Below are 21243 nucleotides of genomic sequence, written 5' to 3' on the forward strand. Positions count from 1 at the left end.
AAATTTAATAGATTTTAGTAATTTTGGGACAGCTAAACAACATAAAAATGACATTTGAGTACCTTATAAAGTCGATCCGATCAATATGTTAGCTAATAATTGGCATTTTTTAATCAAGAAGACACAAAAGTGACACTAGCATTAATTTGGAGTCATATCTTTGGCTTCTCGATGAGTGTAGGTGCAATTTTTTGTGTGTAAAATGTGAAATATCTGTTGAAGAAAGCAGCTGGTGAATGCTTAAGTAGTGACTAACTTTGTGTATCTGTTGTTTTTTGTTGTGCATGCAGCAACAGTGGATGCATCAAAGCTTTTTTCGGCTAAAACATCTTCTCTGCTGCATCTGGAATTATATTAAACTCTAAACTGGTACAAACAGATAAGTTGTGAGTTGTAAACAGCAAAATAATGAGCTAAAAAGGCTTCAATGTCAAGCTGGGTGAAAATTCTTTATTTCACAGCACATTGTTAATATAAGAATATTCATTTGTGCAGCTTTTTTCCCTATTAATTACTGCCAAAATGAGTAAATGTTCAGTGAATAAAAGAGGTGAATTGATTGATTCCAGCTGTGTTTTAGGCAATTTGAGGCAACAGCTTTTATTTTGAAAGGTTCATCCTTAAAAAAATGTGCATGTTTTACCATATTACTGACACAAAAGACAATAAAAAAAACATTAAGCCAACCTCTACTGGTTCAGCAATTGCAGAAAATAGCATGTGTGCTGTCTGTGCAGGCATGCATAATGTCCAAAGTGCTTTCCCCTGTCCTTTGGTGGAGACGTTCAGAAATATTAGCACCGTTTAGACACTTGAGACTAAAACCATTTGCCTTCACTCCGAGAGCCTGAACACGAGGCGCAAAGTTTCCAAAGCTGATCTGCTGACAGTTTCATTTCATTGGAATATCAAATTTTTAGCCGCAGTTTGATGCAGCGCCATTAAATTAGTGTCAGAATTGCTTCTGGGACTCTAATAATCTCATTACTGTACATCAAGAAGTCAACCATCCTGCTGGGGAAGACAACGACTCATTCTGCTTCTCCCCGCTGATGTCAGAATAGAGGACAACTATGAGGGAGGATCTCGGCGGCGTGTCTCCAGCACGCCCCTCATCACTTCCTCTTGATGTATGGTCATTAGGCGGGCGCTCCATCATCAGGGTTTACTGTGACTGTTACGAATCAATCGAGGAGAAGGGGGCGCTCGGAGGAGTTGATTGGGAGGGAGCGCGGCCAAAATGTGGTGATAATCAGACAATCAAGCACACCCACATAAAAAGTGATTAAGTCCTCTTGAGTGAAGTATAAGAGCCGAGATTTAATCAAAAAAACCAACCCGCCCCCCTTCGCTAATTGCAAATATGAAGCCAAGACACTGATCATCAGCGTTGGGTCGTCGTTTCTCCTTGTCGTCGCCCCTCCTGCTCTGTCAATGGAGGGGGAAGAAAAAATAAATAAAAGCTCCGCACCCTGACTCTCACCTTCAACTCCCATTTATGCATCAGCATCGTCCCGCTTTCAACATCAAAGCGATGCAGTTTCACGGAATCACTCGGAAAGCCAGCGCCGAGCAAATGTCGCTACTGTTTGTCTGGTGCTCCTCTGATTACAAGAGTTGCAGGATCACAACAAAGCAAATAAACAAAGGTGTCAAGCTTGCGTGCGATGCATGTACAGCTATTTGTAGATTTGTTGTATCTGTACTAATGCGCCCCAGTGTAGTAGGCAGTCGACACATTTACAGTTTACATGTACCTGAAGGTATAACTTGCCGGGAAACCATTTAGAAATCAACTAATGAGGCTGTATTTATGCTAAGTAGTCTGAAATGTAAACCTGGATTTCACAATAGTGTCACCTCCACAGTGTTATATCACCTTCTTCCTGCACCTAAAGAGACATTGTTCCTCTCTACCTTCAACTTCCAACCGGTTCATAATGAGCGAATGTCTCTCTGGTAAAAGCAGGATCCTTTTAAACAAGCACAGAGCAAACAAAACAACACATTCTCAAACGTTATGTGGATCCAGTACAAAGGGTATTCAGCAATAATGCAGTTCAACCAGGCACGCACATTATCAGGAACAGAGTCAGTGAAGAAGAAGATGAAGAAGAAAAGGAGTACAGGGGTAAAACACATGAAGGTCAAGCTGCTTAGCCACTAATAATGCATCAGGGTGACACTCAATGGAGCGTATCCTCCACCCGTAATTGTGAAGATTGTGTTACGTGTCATGTACTCCTTTTTGCAGAAAGCTGATATTTTGCATGCTCCATTAAAGTCCACAGAAAGACTTTGAGTCATTTTCTTCTACCTGAAATGGGACACGTCCGTTTGAATTGCAGCCACTTCTAAGCCTTTTGGCTGATTACCACCGAACCAGGTGGCCAGTCGGTTCTGTATTTGCTCAGCAGGAAGAGAAAAAAATTGGCAGGAATGGAATAATTGGCATGTCCAGACCAAGACTAAATGCTGTAATGGTGCATGTTGTTCAGTTGGCTCATGAATGGGGAGTTTTAATCTGCTACGGGTGAACAGGTTCGCTGGTGACTGCTACGGACGCCCACTGCAAATGTGAGATTTGTTCTAATCCATTCATAGCTGTTTGTGAGACATTCTGTCGTTTGCAAGACGGATACGCTGGTAGATGGAAAAAGCTGCAGTCAGTTATCACTGTTAGCAAAATGAGAGGCGGATTCGTGCATTAATCGGTTGGCAGAATCAGTATTTTGAGGTGCGATTTGGAGCAACAACTTTTATTTTGAAAGGTTCATCAATAGAGAATGTCATTTTTTTTTGCCAAAAGCTAACTTAAATTGATTCTACAGTGCCTGAGCAATGACTTAAGTTCATGACTAAATAGATTTTAGTCATTTGGGGACAGCTAAACAAAGTAAAACTGACATTTGAGTACCTTGTAAAGTCAATACGATACATTTATAAGCTAATAATTGGCTTTTTTTCATGAAAAAGACACAATAGTGACATTAGCATTAATTTAGAGTCATATCTTTGGCTTCTTGATGAATGTAGGTAGGGTATTCTTGTGTAAAATGAGTAATATCTATTGAAGAAAGCAGCTGGTGAATGCTTAAGTAGTGACTAACTTTGTGTATCTGCTGTTTTTTGTTGTGTAGGCAGCAAATAGTGGATTCATCAAAGCTTTTTTCTGGTAAAAACATCTGCTTTGCTGTATCTGGAATTCTGTTAAACTCTAAACTGGCACAAACAGATAAGTTGTGAGTTTTAAAAAGCAAAATAATGAGCTAAAAAAGGCTTCCAAGAAGTATATAATGTAAAACTGGGTGTAATTTCTTTATTTTGGTGCACATTGTTAATAAAAAATATTCATTTGTGCATCTTTTTTCCATTAATTACTGCCAAAATCAATTAAAGTAGTGAACTGTGCATATTTCGTAAATATTCAGTGAGTAAAAGAGATGAATTGACTAATTCCAACTGTGTTTTAGGCAATTTGGAGCAACAGATTTTATTTTGAAAGGTTCATCAATAAAAATGTGATGTTTTGCCATATTATTGATACAAAAGATGACAAAAAAAACAAAAAAACATTAAGCTTACTCCTACTGATACAGCAACTAAACACATTCTGTCGTTTGCAAGACGGTTACATTGGTAGATGGGAAAAACTGCGGTCGATTATCACTGTTAGCAGCCAAATGAGTGGCGGATTCATGCATTAATCAGTTGGCAGTTGGCAGTATTTTGATGTGTGACGGTTGAGGCTCGTCGTGTGGGAGGTTTTTATAGTTTTTCTATGATAATGAAGTGAATATGTTTGGGTCGTGGAGTGTCGATTGAGTCACACCAACAATGTCAAGGCTTCAGGCTGCACATGAAAGCATTTTTTTAAAGCATAGAAGTTAAAAATTCACATTTCTGCATTCATTGGTAGCCATAGTGGTGGTACTTTTTCTGTCTTCTCAGTCAATGTCTCCCTACCTGACGCATGAAGCAACCCATTTAGCTGTTCCATGTTGCAATGATGAAGTGGTCTAGAGCCTATTATTTAAAGAAACTAATGAGGAGGAGGCTTGTTGAAATGGAAAGATCAAATACTTTTAAAGATAAAGATTGCAGTACTGCATTCAGTCACAATGGGTAACACAGTACTGGTGCTGCAAAATTAAACAAAACCTAACTGTAATCATGATTTTTGCTTCCTACAATTCAAGAAACATGATTGTGTGATGGATATAGTTCTTAGAAGTAATATCAGACAACCTGCATTGTAAAATTTGTATATTTTATGATTAAATATTTTGCAAATATCTACAATTCTTTGCTGCTTTTATCCAAAGCGACGTACACTACTGTTCAAAAGTTTGGGGTCACCCAGGCAATTTGATGTTTTCCGTGAAAACTCACACTTTTCTCCATGTGCTAACATAACTGCACAAGGGTTTTCTAATCATCAATGAGCCTTTCAACACCATTAGCTAACACAATGTAGCATTAGAACACAGGAGTGATGGTTGCTGGAAATGTTCCTCTGTACCTCTATGGAGATATTCCATTAAAAATCAGCCGTTTCCAGCTAGAATAGTCATCGTTAACAGGCATTAACAATGTCTAGACTGTATTTGTGTTTAATTTAATGGTATCTTCATTGAAAAAACTGCTTTTCTTTCAAAAATGAGGACATTTCTAAGTGACCCCAAATGAGTACATACACCACAAACAAGGAGGTAGTCAGGAGAAAACAACCTGGATAAGTGCCATAAAAAGATCAAGTGTAACGTTATTATTCATCTTTACATCAGTGCAAAACTAGGCCATGCAAAGACAATTATTCATCAGTAGAAAAGCTTGATTAATGCCATGTTGTACCAACAAATGGTGGAAAGGTGGAACCAGATCATGTGCCAGTTTGGCCAACTTTCTCAGTTAGTTGTACCAGTAAAAAAGTTAGTCTCAAGGCCTGAAATTTGACATTGTAGAGGCTTTTAGAAATTCTAATGGCAATATTAGTTTTTTTTTTGTCTATTTCTTGATCTTTCATGGAAAAATATAAAGGTTGATCAAGAAAAGCAATGGATGATTGGTTGTTGTAGGTTTAGATGTGGCTGTACTTCGTCCACCATTCCTCGTTCATTCCTCTTGAGTGATTGAGTTGATGTGCAGTGAGTCCATACAAACCTGTTAGTCATCTCATGTGGACCAAATGCAGTGATTGGACTGGTTATTACAGGCCTGTGACTGCCACAGATAACATTTTGTTTTCTATTTTTACTGTCAGAGCCGTTGATTTATCGATTGCTGTTGGGATATAAAGAGATGTGGAACTAATACATTGCATGTTCTGGCTTTATTATGCAGTAAAACATACCTTCGATTAGATTGGAAATGCAATAAACATTCTAAATATGTTGATATATTCCCGTGTTATTACATTATTTGAAAGAGTAGGATGATAAACCAAATTTATCAGATGCTCAGTTGAGCTTTTCAGTAAGAATGGCACATATTGTGAAAACCAATTGAATAAAAATATATGGAAAACAGTGCGAAAGCAATACATGCATTGATTTATTTTAAAAAGCACATTGTCTTTAATCCGCAGTGTGTTATAGATTTCAATTAAGATATTTTAGTATAGTCATTAGTGTGTTTTGAATAGTAATGATTGTTTCAGCCATACTGATGCAGTTTGAAATACCTACGTTTCCTGTTGTTCATCAGTGCAATTTCCACACTTTGTTTTTAGTTGAGATGGATAATTTGTGACTTTTTATCTGACAGGAACTGTGTAACTAATCGCAAGTTACAGCTTAAGTTGGATTACATATCTGAGCCATTAACTTCATTATGTCATCCATCGTCGCCGCAATGAGTAGAATTACTGTTAAATGTAGCAGAAATAATGGCGTAGCAGTGGATTCCTATCAGCTTTTCTTCCTCAAATCTCTTCTCACAATTGACTTAGACACCTGACAAGTGGTAGGACACAACCAAAGGTAAACTGTTGGGCTGGGAGCGCCAATTAGCTTGTGAACACAAACAGTTTAAGGCCACTCTGGGGGATGAGTATACCGAAGCCAAACAGCTGCAAAGCTTGTTGACAAAAGAAAGTGAAAATACACTTACAGTGCTCCTGTGGGCATATGATGAAATTATTAGTGTGGTTCTCTTTGAGATCGGAGTGTTTTCGCCCATGCGACTTTAGAGCTCCAGACTCTGCTGATCTCTTTAAATTGCATTGCCAGCTGCCAGCTGCCTGCCACATGCCAGTCATCTATTCCACTAGTCTTTAATAAAGTTGCCCATGGAGACAGAGAGATAAACACAATCCCTTGTTTTGATGCCCTGTGGATGAAAAGGATTCCTCAAAGTCTTTTTGGGGAGATGACAAAACAACAAGGTTGCAGAGGTCATATTTCACCTTCTCCTCATAGCTCCCCAGGCTTCTCCGATCAGCATGTGTGGAAAAAAATCCCATGCATTTCCATTCATTATTTACTTTGCAGCTACTTTCTTGTCTGCACAGCTACACACAGTCCTGATGCATGTTAAAGCTCACACCAGGCCTGCTCTGTGGTTTAACAAAATTGACACTAATTGCATTAAGGCGGGTCGTCATGAAATTTTCTGTGTGATCAAAATTAATGAAGTATAAATAAAATATCCCAAAGTTGGAAACCAGCAGCAGCGGCACCCTCTGCACAGAACCGGAGCCCTGTTTTGATAGAAACTTGCCTGTTTTTGTACAATCAAGGAAGAGGAAATTAGAACTATAAATGGCTCTTTTAACAGTCAGGAGCCAAAAACAAAGTCAGAGGTTTTAAATCACAGGTTCAATCTTGCAGGTTGCACACTGTGATTAAAGCAGTGCAAAATCATGCAAATTTAAAGCCAAAAAAAGAGACATGTTGAGTACATTTAAGGGGTAGTTTTTATGCATTTTATACATGCAAACATGGCAGTGGTCTCAGATCTTTCTTACTAAGCTTCCATGAAGCTCCATCAGGTGGTTTTTGTTGCTTGTCTGTGGCTTAGGAGGCGAAAAAAGTCTGCTAATAATTCATTTGATTTCTGAAAACAGAATGATATTAACTCTTGATTTCAGCACAGGAATGTATTGCAGACAAGCTAGCCTGCTGTTTTTAGGGGAAGTTGGTTGTTGAGCTGTGATGTGCAAACTGTTGCTTGCAGAGTGTACATGCAATGTTTTGACAATTTGTTTTAACAAAGTGCAGCCACTCCAAGGAATTCTTTGATATGGTGTTAGTTTGTTTGGAGTCACAACTGTTAGATACACTGATCAAGTATAACATTATGACTGCCTAATATTGTGTTGGTCCACCTTATGTGGTCAAAAATGCTCTGAACCATCGGGCCTGGACCAGAGGACCTCTCAGGGTGTCCGATGTGGTCTGGACCAGGACTTTGGCAGTGGATCCTTTGGATACTCTGGGTTGTGCCGTGGTGAAGCAAACTTGTTCTACTGCATCCTGAAGTTCAGAGGTCAAATCAACATCTTGGGCGATTCTCATGTTTCTCCCTGATTGTTTGATTGTGCAATGTGGAGGGATGCATTTTCCTGCTGGAGTAGGCCAGTGATATTTGGGATTACCATTTGCATGAGGGAGTGTACTTGTTCTGGGACAATGTATTTAGGTGTCTAAGTCTCATCAACACGGATGCCAAAATCCAAGATTTTCCAGCAGAACACCACATATTACCAATATGATCAATGTTATTCACTTCACCTGTCAGTGGTTTTAATGGCTGATCGGTGTAAGTTTGACCCAAAAAGCTTCAGTCAAAAGTTTCACTCAGACCGTCTCACTTGCAAAGATTTGTCCGCTGAAGGTCTAGCACCAGAACTTTGCGCTATTAAAGGTATTTTTGGAAGTTAGACAGTGTGTGGGAGTCTGATTAAACCTTGTGGATCCGCTCAGTCTTCTCCTATGTAACTGCCTCTTGAAATAGATGTGCAAAGACTTCGTCTGGTTTAAACCAAAGTGCCATCAGCATGCTGCTGGAGATCTCCATTAGGTTGGACTAGTTCAAAAAAAGACCCTATTTTTAACAGGTTCCTCCTGCCGTCAAAAATAATGGACTTGCCCTAGATCAGGTTTTCTTTTTATGTAAGTAACAAAAGCGACTGTCCAACCAATGAGATCTTATCTAACCAACTGACCCACAGTTGTATTAAAGACTGAATATGTTGAGCACGTCTAGCATGAATTCACAATGGGGCATGATGGAGTATTCTAGACGATGAGGGTAACGACCACCCAACATCCTGAGATGAAAATACTCCTATTGAAGCCGGAATCGGAGTGTTCTCCATCTTCATATTGTTTCGCTCTGAGCTGGCCTGACACTGCTGTACTTCCAGCCTGTGATGTTTGTGTAATGGCCCGCAACCTGTTGACACTTTTATCACCCATAGATTTTGGAAGGTAATAGTCACCATATGCGTCATTGGTTCGCGCTTTGCTGAGCATGATTTATTGACTCCTGCGACGGAAGTCAATGGCTAAATTAGCAGTCTGACTGGAGGCAAAATTACATTTATGAGCTGGAGTGGAGTGCTGCCGGGCAGAAGTGTATATACGCTTGTAAGTCAACACGGAAGTGGACCGTTGTTGGGTAATAACTCCAATTCTCTGCCTTTAAATGATTAGATTTATCGGTAGGGATTGATTATCTAACCACAGCCAGCACTAGAACCTCATATTTCTTAATGCCTCGCACTAAATTAAAAGAGAGCACGCTGAAATGGCCCAAATTACGCCAACAAAGTAATTGAACTCGTACACACTGCCATCGATGTGTAAACAGGGTTGGATTTTCTTTGCTTTGCGGCGTGTGTTTTATATTAGTACAATCTAGCAACTGATTAACTACCTGATTCAACAGGATCTTTTACTCCTTATCTAATTACAGCCTTGATATTTACCACGGAAAGGACAGTCAGTTCTCATCAAGAGTCAGGCCGGCAATCAACGCCGGCTTTCTAATTAGTAATTTATTTGCCAGTCCAGGTTTTGATTAGATGTGGCCTGAGGACCGGCGCTGTTCGACATGTTAAATTGCTCGGTTCTGTGTATGTGAGTGGTTTTGGACAACTAGTAGAGAAGTCTGTTGCCTTTTTAATGTACATTTGTGTCTCCATGGTTGAAAAATACACCAGACTGGAGCTCTAACACAAGCTATGACATTGGTTTTCTCCATCGCACGTGTCCTAATGCGGGCGTACAGGTTTTTCCAGTCATGTCGTGTCTCCCAGCAGAGGTGTCTGACGGTGGTCCAGCCGAGGATTAGCGGTGCAGAAACACAAATTAATTGCGCAACACAATGACAGAAAAAAGACATACAGCATAATGAGGCTCAGTCAATACTGGGAGCAGTCTTTAATGCTCTCAATAAATTGAGCAGTATGATGATAAATTGCTTCTATATTTAGGTTACTGTGAACGTTGACTGTCTGGTCTTCAGCTCCGGTCTGCACTCCAGAAACACTGTCCCAATTCAGAAACTGCACCAGTTCCAGTGTTTACAACAGAATCAGAGCAGTTATTTGGCCATTTAATAGCATTCTGTTGTGGTAGATGGAAAGCTGCAACAATTTCTAAGGCTTGCACGGAAGCTACAAACAAATAATCTGTTTAAATAAGTATATTAAGGGAAAATAAATTAAATTCTAGACAGTTTAGCCTTTATGAATCCCATTTTGTGAAATGTGAAAGCCAGCAAGCTCGTATCTTGCGTCAGTTTTTGCTCTATCACATTAAAGTCCTCATTTATGTCTTTTTCCTGTTACAAAAAGCATGTAAAGACCCATAGTGCTGTTACAGTTTTGTTGCTGCAGTTTTTCCTTTGACAGCCTCATTGCTTCATGTGTTCCAAGAAATGGGTCTAATTGCTGGTTTTTTAGAGGCTGTTCTTGCTTTGTGCAGCAGTTGTGGAAAGTGCTGGTAATTACATGGCTACAAGTTCTCTACCTAAGTACAGCTGTGAGAGTATTTCCATTTTATGCTATTTTTTTTTTTTTGAGGCTTCTTACAAATGTGTATAGTCTGTAGTTTCACTTTGTCCGACGTCTAACAGCTAATAACAGCTCCACAAAATAGTACTTTTCCCCCCTCTAAGCTTCTCACATGGTTTCATTTCAGTAAAACGTTCGTATGATCCAGTATCTCACCAAAAATCAAAGATTAGAGGAAAAAGTACAGATAATGAAAACAGATTTGTGTATCAGATCATTGGTTATCTTCTGTCCTCTCCCATTAATCATCCCACGACTCCTGTATATAAAACTGTAAATACACTGTAAAAAAAACAGTTAAATCAAAGAAACTAACAAGCAAACAAAAAAACAACAGCCCCAGAAAAAAAGAAAGAAAAAAAGAAGAAATAAGAAGAAAAATAACCATCCCATAAAAATACAATAGTTTTCTATAATTTAAATACATATTTGCTAGCCTTAATTTTACATGAGAACGTGTTTTTGTTTTTTTGTTTGTTTTTTAATGTTATTTGTACTGATATTTACATATCAACAATAATATAGATAACATAGAAAGACATATACATATATATACTTCTTTTTTTTCTGCTGCCGTTTTTATACAATTGTAAAAATATTTGCAGTATGAATTTAACATTTTAGCTCTTCAATAGAAAGGATGTATTTGTGAAATTACAATACAATTGCAAGTGAACACACCGATGCTTCAGTATCAATAATTCCATCATGTACAACAAGAAAAGCACTCAGAGAGCGCAGTACTCTGCCAAGGCTGTTCATTCCCCCATATGGCATTGTCAGGAATGCAGCTTTTTTTTTCAGAAATGCAGCATTTGTTTATTAGTTGTTGATGATCAGAAATCAGGGCAACACAGAATGTGGCCATTTAATATAGATGTACCCACAAACAAAATGACCTTGCCCTGAGCACAGGAATGTGTTATGCATGTGTACGTTATGTACAGAAACCGAATCGCACAACCTAAATATGTAGCGGGTGGCGGGAATTGATGGGACTCAGAAACACCCCCATAATTTAATCAATGGTTCCTTGTATCATTTCCGACGGATAGGTCCTGATAAATCCACAAAGGTGGATTTGTAGTAGGATCACAATCATGTGATCATCAGCAGGCAGTTGATGTAGTGTTCACTTGTTGTCATAGTTACGTGCCGCTACCTCATGATGATACGTAAATCTTTAACAAATCCGTGGATCCACACTATAAGCCACATCGTCAAAATCTAATCACTTGGTCTTTGTGTCATTTCTGACCTTCCCTGAAAATTTCATCCAAATTCGTTTGTTGATTTTTGAGTAATTTTGCCAACAGACAGACAGACAGACCAACGGTGATCATCATATAACTCTGCCGTGTTCTTTGGCAAAGTAATAATATACCAGAGAGACCAAAGCAGTACTTTTACTTTGTCTTTGTCTTTAAGAACATTTTGCTTCTTATACTTGTGTCAAATGTAAGTAGAATGTTTCATGCTGCATTAATAGTTAAATAAAAGATATGAACACTTGATCCACCACTGCTGTGGGAGTATTTCCCCACTTTTTTGGTACATGTTTTTGGCTTTACTAATGTACATACATCAACATTGTGTGCTTCTTGCCAGACTTTAAGTAGCTGTTTTGAGTTTTATTCATATCAAGGCCAAATGGGGCCTTAAGTTGATAAATTTCTGTTGTGTTCAATATTTATTTTATCGCTGAGCCCTTATCAGATGCATCGCAGGGGAAATTATCTCCGAGATACTGCAGAATCGCTGTTTGTCGAGACATATGTTGAGGCATCTAAGGCTCAGACTGCCGCTTCTTTGCAAACACTGCTGCAAACCCATAGAATTAAAAGAGTCTCGACTTGCACTCCTCGCCTGTGCATGTCAGGATATTTTGATATTTTATCAGGCTTTTTTTGTTTGTTTTCATGCACCGTCTATGTGCCTCTGTGGAGCTGTGTTAGTGATGTGAAATGTCAGACCTCTTCCTCTCCGACAGATGTTGCTAATTGGCAGTCAGCCGCGACTGTTATAATTGGGATTCATCACTTCAAAGTTGAAGTCATTTAACTTTGATGTGATAAATCATTGCATTATTTTGTTATTTTTCTCTCCTTCTCTACATCTTTGCAGACATTTTTTAAAGCCTGACCCATCAAAAAAATTGCCTGAAAATTCCAATTTTTTGGAACTGAGATGTTTATTAACCATTATAGCAAAAATTTCAACATTAATTCTTGAAAATTAGCAATAATTTTCCTGAAAAACGTGTGTGGACGATTTCATGAGAGTAGCCATTTTGAAAAGGGGCAAAATACGACTTCAGCTGCCTGTAGTGGAATGATAATCCACAGGGGGCAGAATACATGTATCAGCTTATATACAACAAGTTTTTAAGGACACCATTTATCATGTTGATGGGATCGAGGTCTCAGAAACTCATGTATCAAATATGATACAAATGGTTATATAGGGTTCTCAAACGTGTACATTATAATAAAAGAAGAGGTGACATATTATCTCCATGCACAGTATGAATTATTTATTCAACCCTACTATGTGTATCTTACATCTCCACAGACTTGCATAAATCTTACTGGTGATGAGACTGTTGTGTGCTTTGGAATTCAATAATGTTCTCATGGATGTGCACGCATGTACAAATATGAAACGCAGAAATACCACCAGTATGCAAAGCGTTTCCAATGCAAAATAAAAATGGATTGTCCTGTTATGTTCAGCTGTGATATCTCCCCCAGGAAAACATGGAGGAAAAAAAATAAAAGCCAGCGTTTCTTGACATGTTTTATTCATGGCTGAAATCAAACTTGTTCAAATGATGATGTTACCATGGCGCCCTGCTCTTCAAATTCACTGGTATTGTTAAGATGCATTTATAAAGTTTCAAACCCAGCTGAGCTACTGGCATGAAAGTCTTAATCCTCTTGGTATCAATTATGGCTGAACAAGTGGCTCCGTTTTCCCCTTATTCCTCTGTGTCCTGGTGAGAAAAGAAGGCTGCGCTCTTCCATCTTTAACGGTCTTGTAAGGATTTCCCCACCAAAACTGTAATCTCTAAAGATGTATTTTTTTTTCTCTTCAGTGGAGCCTGAGAGAGGAATATTGAATAATGTAATGTCTGAGTTAGATGTGGAGTTTTCTGATGCTGAAATGTGGGCTAAAGATCACTGCAGTGCAGTCATGCTGCAAAGGTCACTGCTATATAAAGTACAGATGGTTTTAAATGGCTTTGGTTCAAGAGCAGCAGATATACATCACAACTTATTGTTATACAGCACAGATCTATGCTTTTATATAGACTAGGTTTGGATTTAAGGATAATTTCCATCAATTTTGTCAATAATCTCTTGATTAATCATCTTGAAAACCTCAAACAGTGGTGAAAAAAAATGTCCATCACATCTCCAAGATTCCACTTTCCTATTATTTTCAATCCAAAACCAAAGATATGAACATTATATTTAGGGATAGGTCGATTATTATGCCAGATATTTGGCCTTTTTCTGATTATCGGTAGAAACTGTTGTCCAGTGACCACTGTAGTTGAGTTTTTGTCGCTGAAGTCTATTGTACAGAACACTGTTGTTTCCCTTCGAAAAATGCATTTAAAGCTACTTTCTGCTCATTTCTGGTACTTTCTTAGGATATACAAGTACTATCTGTTGCTAAACAAATAATGTTTACACCTAGAGTCTAGAACCAGGACAAGACCAGTCTAAAACCAGGACACAACTAGTCTAAAACCAGGACACGATCAATCTAGAACCAGGACAAAACCAGTCTAAAACCAGGACAAAACCAGTCTAAAACCAGGACACAACCAGTCTAGAACCAGGACAAAACCAGTCTAGAACCAAAACACAACCAGTCTAGAACCAAGACAAAACCAGTCCAGAACCAGGGTGAGTCATTTTTGCCCCTGAGGACAAGGGGAGTGTACAGAATGTTAAGACCACAGGAGTGTTAAGAAAATAGAGAACAGGAAATCAATCTTACATAAACAGAGAAGAGCATCCTAATTTAATCATTCCTATTTCTATTTTACATATTCAGTTACAGTTGCCTTTATTAGTGAAAAAGCCTAAATATAAATGACAGATTCTCAGCTGTCACATGCTGTTAAAACATTACGTATATCGGTTCCAAATATCGGTTATCGGTCTGAAAAACCCATACTGGTCTATAGCATCTGTGTCAGTCAAAAGTCCCACTTAATACATTTCTTTTGCTGCTATTGTGAACCAAATCAACCATAAGATTGATTTTGGCAACTCTCTGTTTTTTTTTTTTCCTTCTCTGTATTCACACTCCCTCTGTCTGGTTTTCCTTACAGCTTCACTCAAACTCAGACAAAGGCGATGGATCTGTCAGGTACATTCTGAGCGGAGAAGGAGCCGGGACTATATTTATCATCAACGAAGAGACGGGAGATATTCACGCCACTAAGAGCCTGGACCGGGAAAGGAAAACACATTACGTCCTGCATGCACAAGCCCTGGACCGCAACACAGAGGAGGCCCTGGAACCAAAGTCGGAATTCATCATCAAAGTACAAGACATCAATGACAATGCACCCAAATTTCCAGATGGACCCTTTGTAGCGACGGTGCCGGAGATGTCTGAAGTGGGTGAGTAGTGTCGAAAATAAGCCGGACCTTCAAATGACTGTCAACAGCAGTAAGCCCTCGTTTGAATGGTTCGGAAGATAAAAAATCTGTCTGAACTCGAGTGTTGTATTTGTTCCTTTTTAGATATTCTCCATGTTTATAATCCCTTTTATCCCTACGGTAAAGAGGGAAAATATTACGGCGAGACCTTTGACTTGACACCCTGTTTTGAAAAGACTCGTGACCAAATGTTGCTGCGAGATGGATTAAAAAGCGGCAGTAAGCGGAGCCACGATCAAATGTGTTGCTACCCTGTGCGGCATTCTGGTTTTTACACTTTGTGATAATGTTCTCCAGCATGTTTGATCTTCTGTAAGCCAGCCGAGTCCGTCTTTTTTTTGTTGTTTTTTTTCCATCTTTGTTTTCTGGTTGCTGGGATGGTCTCCCCTCCCGGGTGGGCAGGTCTTTATAAAGCACTCAATAGTGCTTCCACAGCCGTCCCACATCCAGACTGTGGAGTCCTCCAAACATGGAGCTCTTTTTTCCAGCCTCCACTGAGACAGCTGCTCCTCATATGCCCGGCATCATGTGGCAAGCATCTATGTTTTATTTCTTTATTCTGTTTTTAGCTCGGCCTGAACAAAAGCCACCCCTTTTCTCAGTCCGGCGGATTCTTGCCTCACAGCACAATAGCTGAAAAAGTGCGATGCTCTAATGTTCTGTAGCACTCTTTCAAAACATATGTAGGTTGTCCAAATGATGGTCCAAACCGCTGTCAGAGCGACTTTGCCTCAAATATACGATAAGATAATAAATTTGCAGCGCTGACAGTTTGTTGAAAACATTCCATTTGTATCCGTCTGTCTAAAATAATCCCCTCAGTTGCTGAAAAGAAGTGGAAATACTTAATTAAAAAAAAGAAGTTCCTCCAAAAAAAGAAAACGAACGGCTTCATCAACTTCCACACGGGGAGAAGATGGAAATGTGAAAAACCAATTAAATATGCAAACCCCAACAGACCTGTAGGCGCCCTTTTTATAAACAGTCAATATCTCCCTGGTTGCACTCATGAATATTCATGAACACAGATCTGACACATGCAGACAAGTTTGCCAGTCGCTGTATTTGTTTTGAACTCGGGTGTGTCAAGTGCATGTCTCAATCTCTTCTGAGAGTGCTGCAATATCTTTTCGCCTGCTATTATATTTTTAGTTTTAAGGGTAGAACAAGGTGCAGTTGCTACTTGAAGCTGCAACTATGGCTTGAAATGAATGCAAAAGAAGTAGCGAAAAAATATACCTGCGGCACCTTCTTTGTATTGGCATCCTTCATTTAGTTCTAACAAGACTACTTATTTTAAAGTTTCAGTGTTGGCTGCAAACTTCATCATCGGCTGCACAGAAAGAATCAATCACCATCGATGACCCAGGGGAAGAAATCAAGGACTGTGAAGGGGAAAATAATTAGCCTTTTTTCTTTTTTTTTTTCTTCTCCGCCTCCTCTTTTGCTCATGTCCATTAAAGTAATTCCTCTTCGGTTTGGCGTCTGCGCCGTCAAATCGGCTGTAACAATCAACTGTCCTCACACTCCACAGCACTAATCCCCTCTGCATTCGTCAATACTTGGGGCTCCCAAGTGTAGGAAAGGGGGCCTGTCTTGGAGTGTGGCAGCTAATTGGTTGTGATGTTCTTTTTCCTGTCTAAATTGATTAGCTGGGCATGTGCCAGGCAGTTGGACGGGTTCGTACCGCCTGTGCAGCAGTGCAATCATATTTTTTTCGAGTCCTCTGTGAAAGAAGTATCAGTTTCATAATGCATCTTTCCCAGATGAGTTATTGCTAAATGGAGATTTGCTCTCTCTGATTTTCACTTCTGGGAAAATCACAGTTTAATAGCGGTTTCCCAAACCCAGAGGCAGGCGTGGTAGCTTGTTTAGATGAAAAGTTACGATTAAATTAATGTTATTGGAGATAATGTGGAGTAGAATTACACAAACAGCAAGCATCAAACCCTTTATGAAACAAGAAAAATGAAGAAAAGGCTAAACACGTAAGTTTTTCATTAATTCTGGTTCTCTTTTTGCCTTCAAATTTCAAATCCACTTCCATGCCAGCGCTTGCCATTAAGAATACACCTTTCTTTAACCCAACATCGCGCTTACACTTCAAATCCACCAAACGAGATTTTTATTTCATGACCAAAATGAAAGTGGGGATGAAGAAAATGGCAAAAAAAAGTGCCTCGACCCAGGCTGAGGAAAAGATGAGGAGAACCTGGTGGTTCTAATCCAGTTTCAGAGCCCAACTTTGATCCTTTAAAAGCGCATTATGCTTTGTGCGTGGTCCAGCGAGGTCAGGGGAGATAGATAGATTGAAACTTAAAGGAGGTGATGAAAGTGGATGTAAAGATGGTGCTCAGTATGTGACCAGGGTTCCTAACGGTGAGGATGATTTATATATGTTAAAGCAAGTACAGAACTCATGATGGTTGGTCAGGACTGCAGGGGACAATTTCTGAGTAGCGTTTTATCGGGATGCTAGCTGTACTTAAGCTTTCCTGGACTGCTAGAACTGTGGAAAGTTGTACAAATATGGAGATATAACATCAAGTTGATTGATTAAATCTCATTTTTAAACCCAACAACGCTGCTGTATGTGTAGTCAGGGTGTAAAACTAGATGTAGTGTACAAATCAAATCTTAAACCATCGATTGAACCCCTAAAAATGCATCTTTGTGTGTCAAAGTTACATATTTATAAGATTCTTCCATGACAGTAACTGTTTCTTAGCTGAAATGACATATATGCAGCTCTACAGGGCAGCTCAAGCACACCAGCTCACCTGGAAAAGCTGTTTTTACCCAAAAGCCACTTAACACTGCCAAAACTTGAAATGTGCAGCATCAAATACCTTGTACATTTGCTATGTTGTGTTGTTTTTAGAATCTTTCATTCGCTTTTAAAACAAGAAAAGCACTCAGAGAGTGCAGAACTCCTCCAAGGCTGTTCATTCCCCCATATGGCATTGTCAGAAATGCAGCATTTTTTTTTTTTTTTTTTTTTTAGAAATGCAGCATTTGCTTATCAGTTACTGATGATCAGAAATCATGACAACGTAAAATAAACTATAAGCTATAAATCTGTTTGTTCGTTTTTGAGTAATGTAGCCAACAGACAGACAGACAGACAGACAGACGGACAAACCAACGGCAATCGTCACATAACTCCACTGCATTCCTTGGCGAAGTATTAACATTTTTATAGTTAGTTTAGAAGCATTTTTCTGTTATTTACTTATTAATAAACCAATATACCCCTGACTTGATGCACTTTGCACTTGAATAGGTTTGCGTACAATTTCGTGCAATGAGAAATAAATATATTCTATTCTATTCTACAACATTGTAAAGTTATGCTACGCTACAGAATGGCAACTTGTAAATTTGGAGTCATTCAGCCGTACAAATTTGAACTCTAAATTGATTCTAAGAAGAAAAATGACATAAAACTCCACCTCTGAGATGTAGTTTCCAGGTAGAAATGCTCAGCCATGGTGTTGTCTGCTTAATCCACACATAATGTGTCTTCTAGCATTTTAAAAACAGTGTTTGGGAATGTTAGCAAGATAAAAAAAAAAAAACTTGACTTCCTCCAGAGTGTCTTTACAACTAAGCCTTCAGAACAGTCGAGCATCCAACTCTGTATTATATCCTTAAAGACTTGATGTCAGATGCGATTTGCATAAGATTTTGGGTGGTAAAGGGTTGCAACCTGCAGCTCCCTAACTGGTATGAATCCAAGAAGTCCTTGGTCAGCAGTGTTTTGAATTGTTATTCATAGTTCCAGTTGCTAGAGGTGAGCGCTGACACACTTTCCAGGCTCCTTCTTAGCTCCTTTGGCCCTCCTGGACCTGTTAAGTGGTGGTTGCTTTGTGGGAGTTTCTGTCTATTCATGGTGAATAAATGTCTTTAGTCTCAAGAAGATATGCAGCATGAAATATATGCTGACCTTGGCTGTGAAATCCAGGTACCCAGCAGAGCTCTGCTGTGGTTTTTAAAGGTAAACATAGACACACGGACTCTCGATTGTTCACTTTTTGACGAGTGCAATCAGACCTTTTAATGCAGCACTCCTCACTTTAATAGTTCCTGATATATAATTCAAATATGGTACGTGAACACTTAAGTTGAAGTGCATTGGGAACAAAGCCGAGCGTATTATGCAGCCTATTAGGAGTTCATTATCAGTAAGAATATGCAATAATCAGAGCCTGTTACCAGTTTCCAACACAGACGCTGAAAACAGAATGGCAGAGTCAAGCTGGTGTTGCTCCTTTATATGTATATTATTATTCTGGAAATGTTGATTATATGGACCATTCCAGAATTGGAGTACATTCGGGCTTCAAAATTTTTGAAAAATAAACCTTCTCTTTTACAATTTTCTGCTATATATTTATCAATAATAGGTAATAAACTATCAAAGGCTTGATTGGCTCAGCTTACACATCAATGGTAGCATTTTTATTCCATGTTTCTGTGTTGTTTGCTAACCCTACTCTAATCACAGTAACAGGGTTGCTAATCCATGCTAATGTTAGATTTTTCTCAGCAGTAGAAGCTAGATATTTAGCTAGCTGTTACTGCTGACCAAGAGGATAAACTCACTGAATTAAAGTAAAAAGAATTTATCTTGTCCTGATAATATGTATAACATGGTTGCATGAGGTAGAGTGAGACGCTCAGGGTTAATAAAGTCTAGAAGTCTCCAAACATTGGTATCATGTTGTTCTTCAATTTTGCATTTGTTTTGAAAAAAAACTGACCCAATTGGTGCATCTCTGCTCATATCCATGCTGCTGCCCTCTTTTGTTTTGTACAAAGTGATTTCCTTGGTCCTTGATGGACAATTTTAACAGCAAGGAACACCCAGGGTAAACTTTGATTCTTTGATTCATTCCATAATCCTGACAACAACTCCAGATTTTAGTATTTTGTACATGGAATATTTGAAATTTGATGGGTGGGATGTAAAATGTCACCAATTCTGGAATAACCCATATAAGGTCAGAATGAGCTTTTTCCTACTTATACCAATAACATAGAATAAGTCCATCAGTTAACTTATATAATAACGCAAAATTTAGATCCAGCTCAGCTTCCAAAGCAAATAATTCCCATTTAAATTTTCAATAGAAGGTTGACAAAGATTCACAAGCATACTGGGGAGTGCACACTTCATTATTCCTGGCATTTCACTCTGCTGCTCCAGGTTTCCAAGGAAAGAAACAAATCATATCTGGTGGGGCACAGTGGAGTGAGTTTCACTTGTTTAATTTTGTTTAATTCCCCTGAGGAACACTACAAAGCGAGTGTCCTGGAGATTTACAGGCTCCGAGATGTATCATATAGCTCGTATGTCTTCTAACGCAATCGTGATAAGACTGGAGAAACTTTATTGTTCTGCAGTGTAAAACAACAACACTGCAGAATTACAAAAGGCGCTCCCCACATTAACACAATAATAAAAGCAAAATTAAAAAGTCTAAAGCGGATGTTTAAATAAAGCTGCAGTTCAGTGTACAAATGAGCAAACAACAGTGCCGTAGTACAACCCTTACATATACTAATGCATTATACTGTATAAGCCTGTAGTCAATTACAATGCACTCATCATGTAATTATAACGGGTTAATGAAGCCTGTAATGCTGTTTGAGCAACAGTTGAAGTGTTAAATTGAACTACAGTGGCTTTTTACATTGAATTGCCCAAATAACAGCGAGCATCACGCCGAGTTTTTGGATCATTTGTCTTTATGTCATTTTTTTTCAATGAGGAAAAAATCCGATGATTGAACTTGTGGCATTTTCTCATTTGAGGGCAAAAACTGGAAACATCCAAAACTCATGCATGCTGTAGTCCACTTTTGTGCAACAGGATGTGAGATTCGTGACTGAGTTATATTGACACTTAATTTCTGCCCTGATTATGTTTAACTGGTGAATCCAGTGTCATAGCAAGAACGCATTCATTTTATCATAGTTTTTTTAAGCAATTGGCAGCAATTCATGTGTATTATTGTTGTAAAACATGCTAAATTAGCATGTTTAACCATTAGATGCATAAGTGGTTCAAAAATGACCCGGTGAGGTCATCTATCTTTGTAATGAAAGGTTATTCATTTTCCAATTATTCCTCAAAAAACATGTTTTTGATATCATTCCATTTAATGTTTTAAGTTGCCTTTAATACTTTCAGAGAAATTGTAATATTTGTATCACTACCCCAAGCTGTTTATCACTTATGGAGCTTTTCCTTTAGTACCGACTCGGCTTGACTCGACTCGACTCGGTTTAGGTCATTTTCCATTACAGTTGAGTACCGCCTCATTGTGGGTGGAGTCGTTATAGCACCGCGGCCCGGCCACGGAGTTAGCGTTGATGGCTAACTAACTAGCTTATTGTCTGCATACAGGAGACAACGGTGTTACTTTCAAAATATACTTGTTTGTTTAAAGTGAGCTTGCCACCAGTGGAATAAGTGATGTAAAAGTTTCCTGAAGTCACAAAACACTCCTCGGTTTTCGTGAAGGAGTCGCTCTCGTG

General features: G+C 38.8%; 1 protein-coding gene across 3 annotated transcripts in view; it reads left to right on the plus strand.

The window, feature by feature from the left end:
- The window catches only part of LOC111566279 (cadherin-18), a 225613-nt gene that overhangs the window by 140165 nt on the left and 64205 nt on the right, over positions 1-21243 (plus strand). For all 3 annotated transcript variants that reach the window (XM_055007187.1, XM_055007186.1, XM_023266799.3), the window contains exon 3: positions 14367-14661. In XM_055007187.1, the coding sequence (XP_054863162.1) occupies positions 14367-14661 (295 nt within the window). The remainder of the gene's footprint in view (positions 1-14366; positions 14662-21243) is intronic.

This window comes from Amphiprion ocellaris, chromosome 22, assembly GCF_022539595.1.
Source record: "Amphiprion ocellaris isolate individual 3 ecotype Okinawa chromosome 22, ASM2253959v1, whole genome shotgun sequence".
Lineage (NCBI taxonomy): Eukaryota > Metazoa > Chordata > Actinopteri > Pomacentridae > Amphiprion > Amphiprion ocellaris.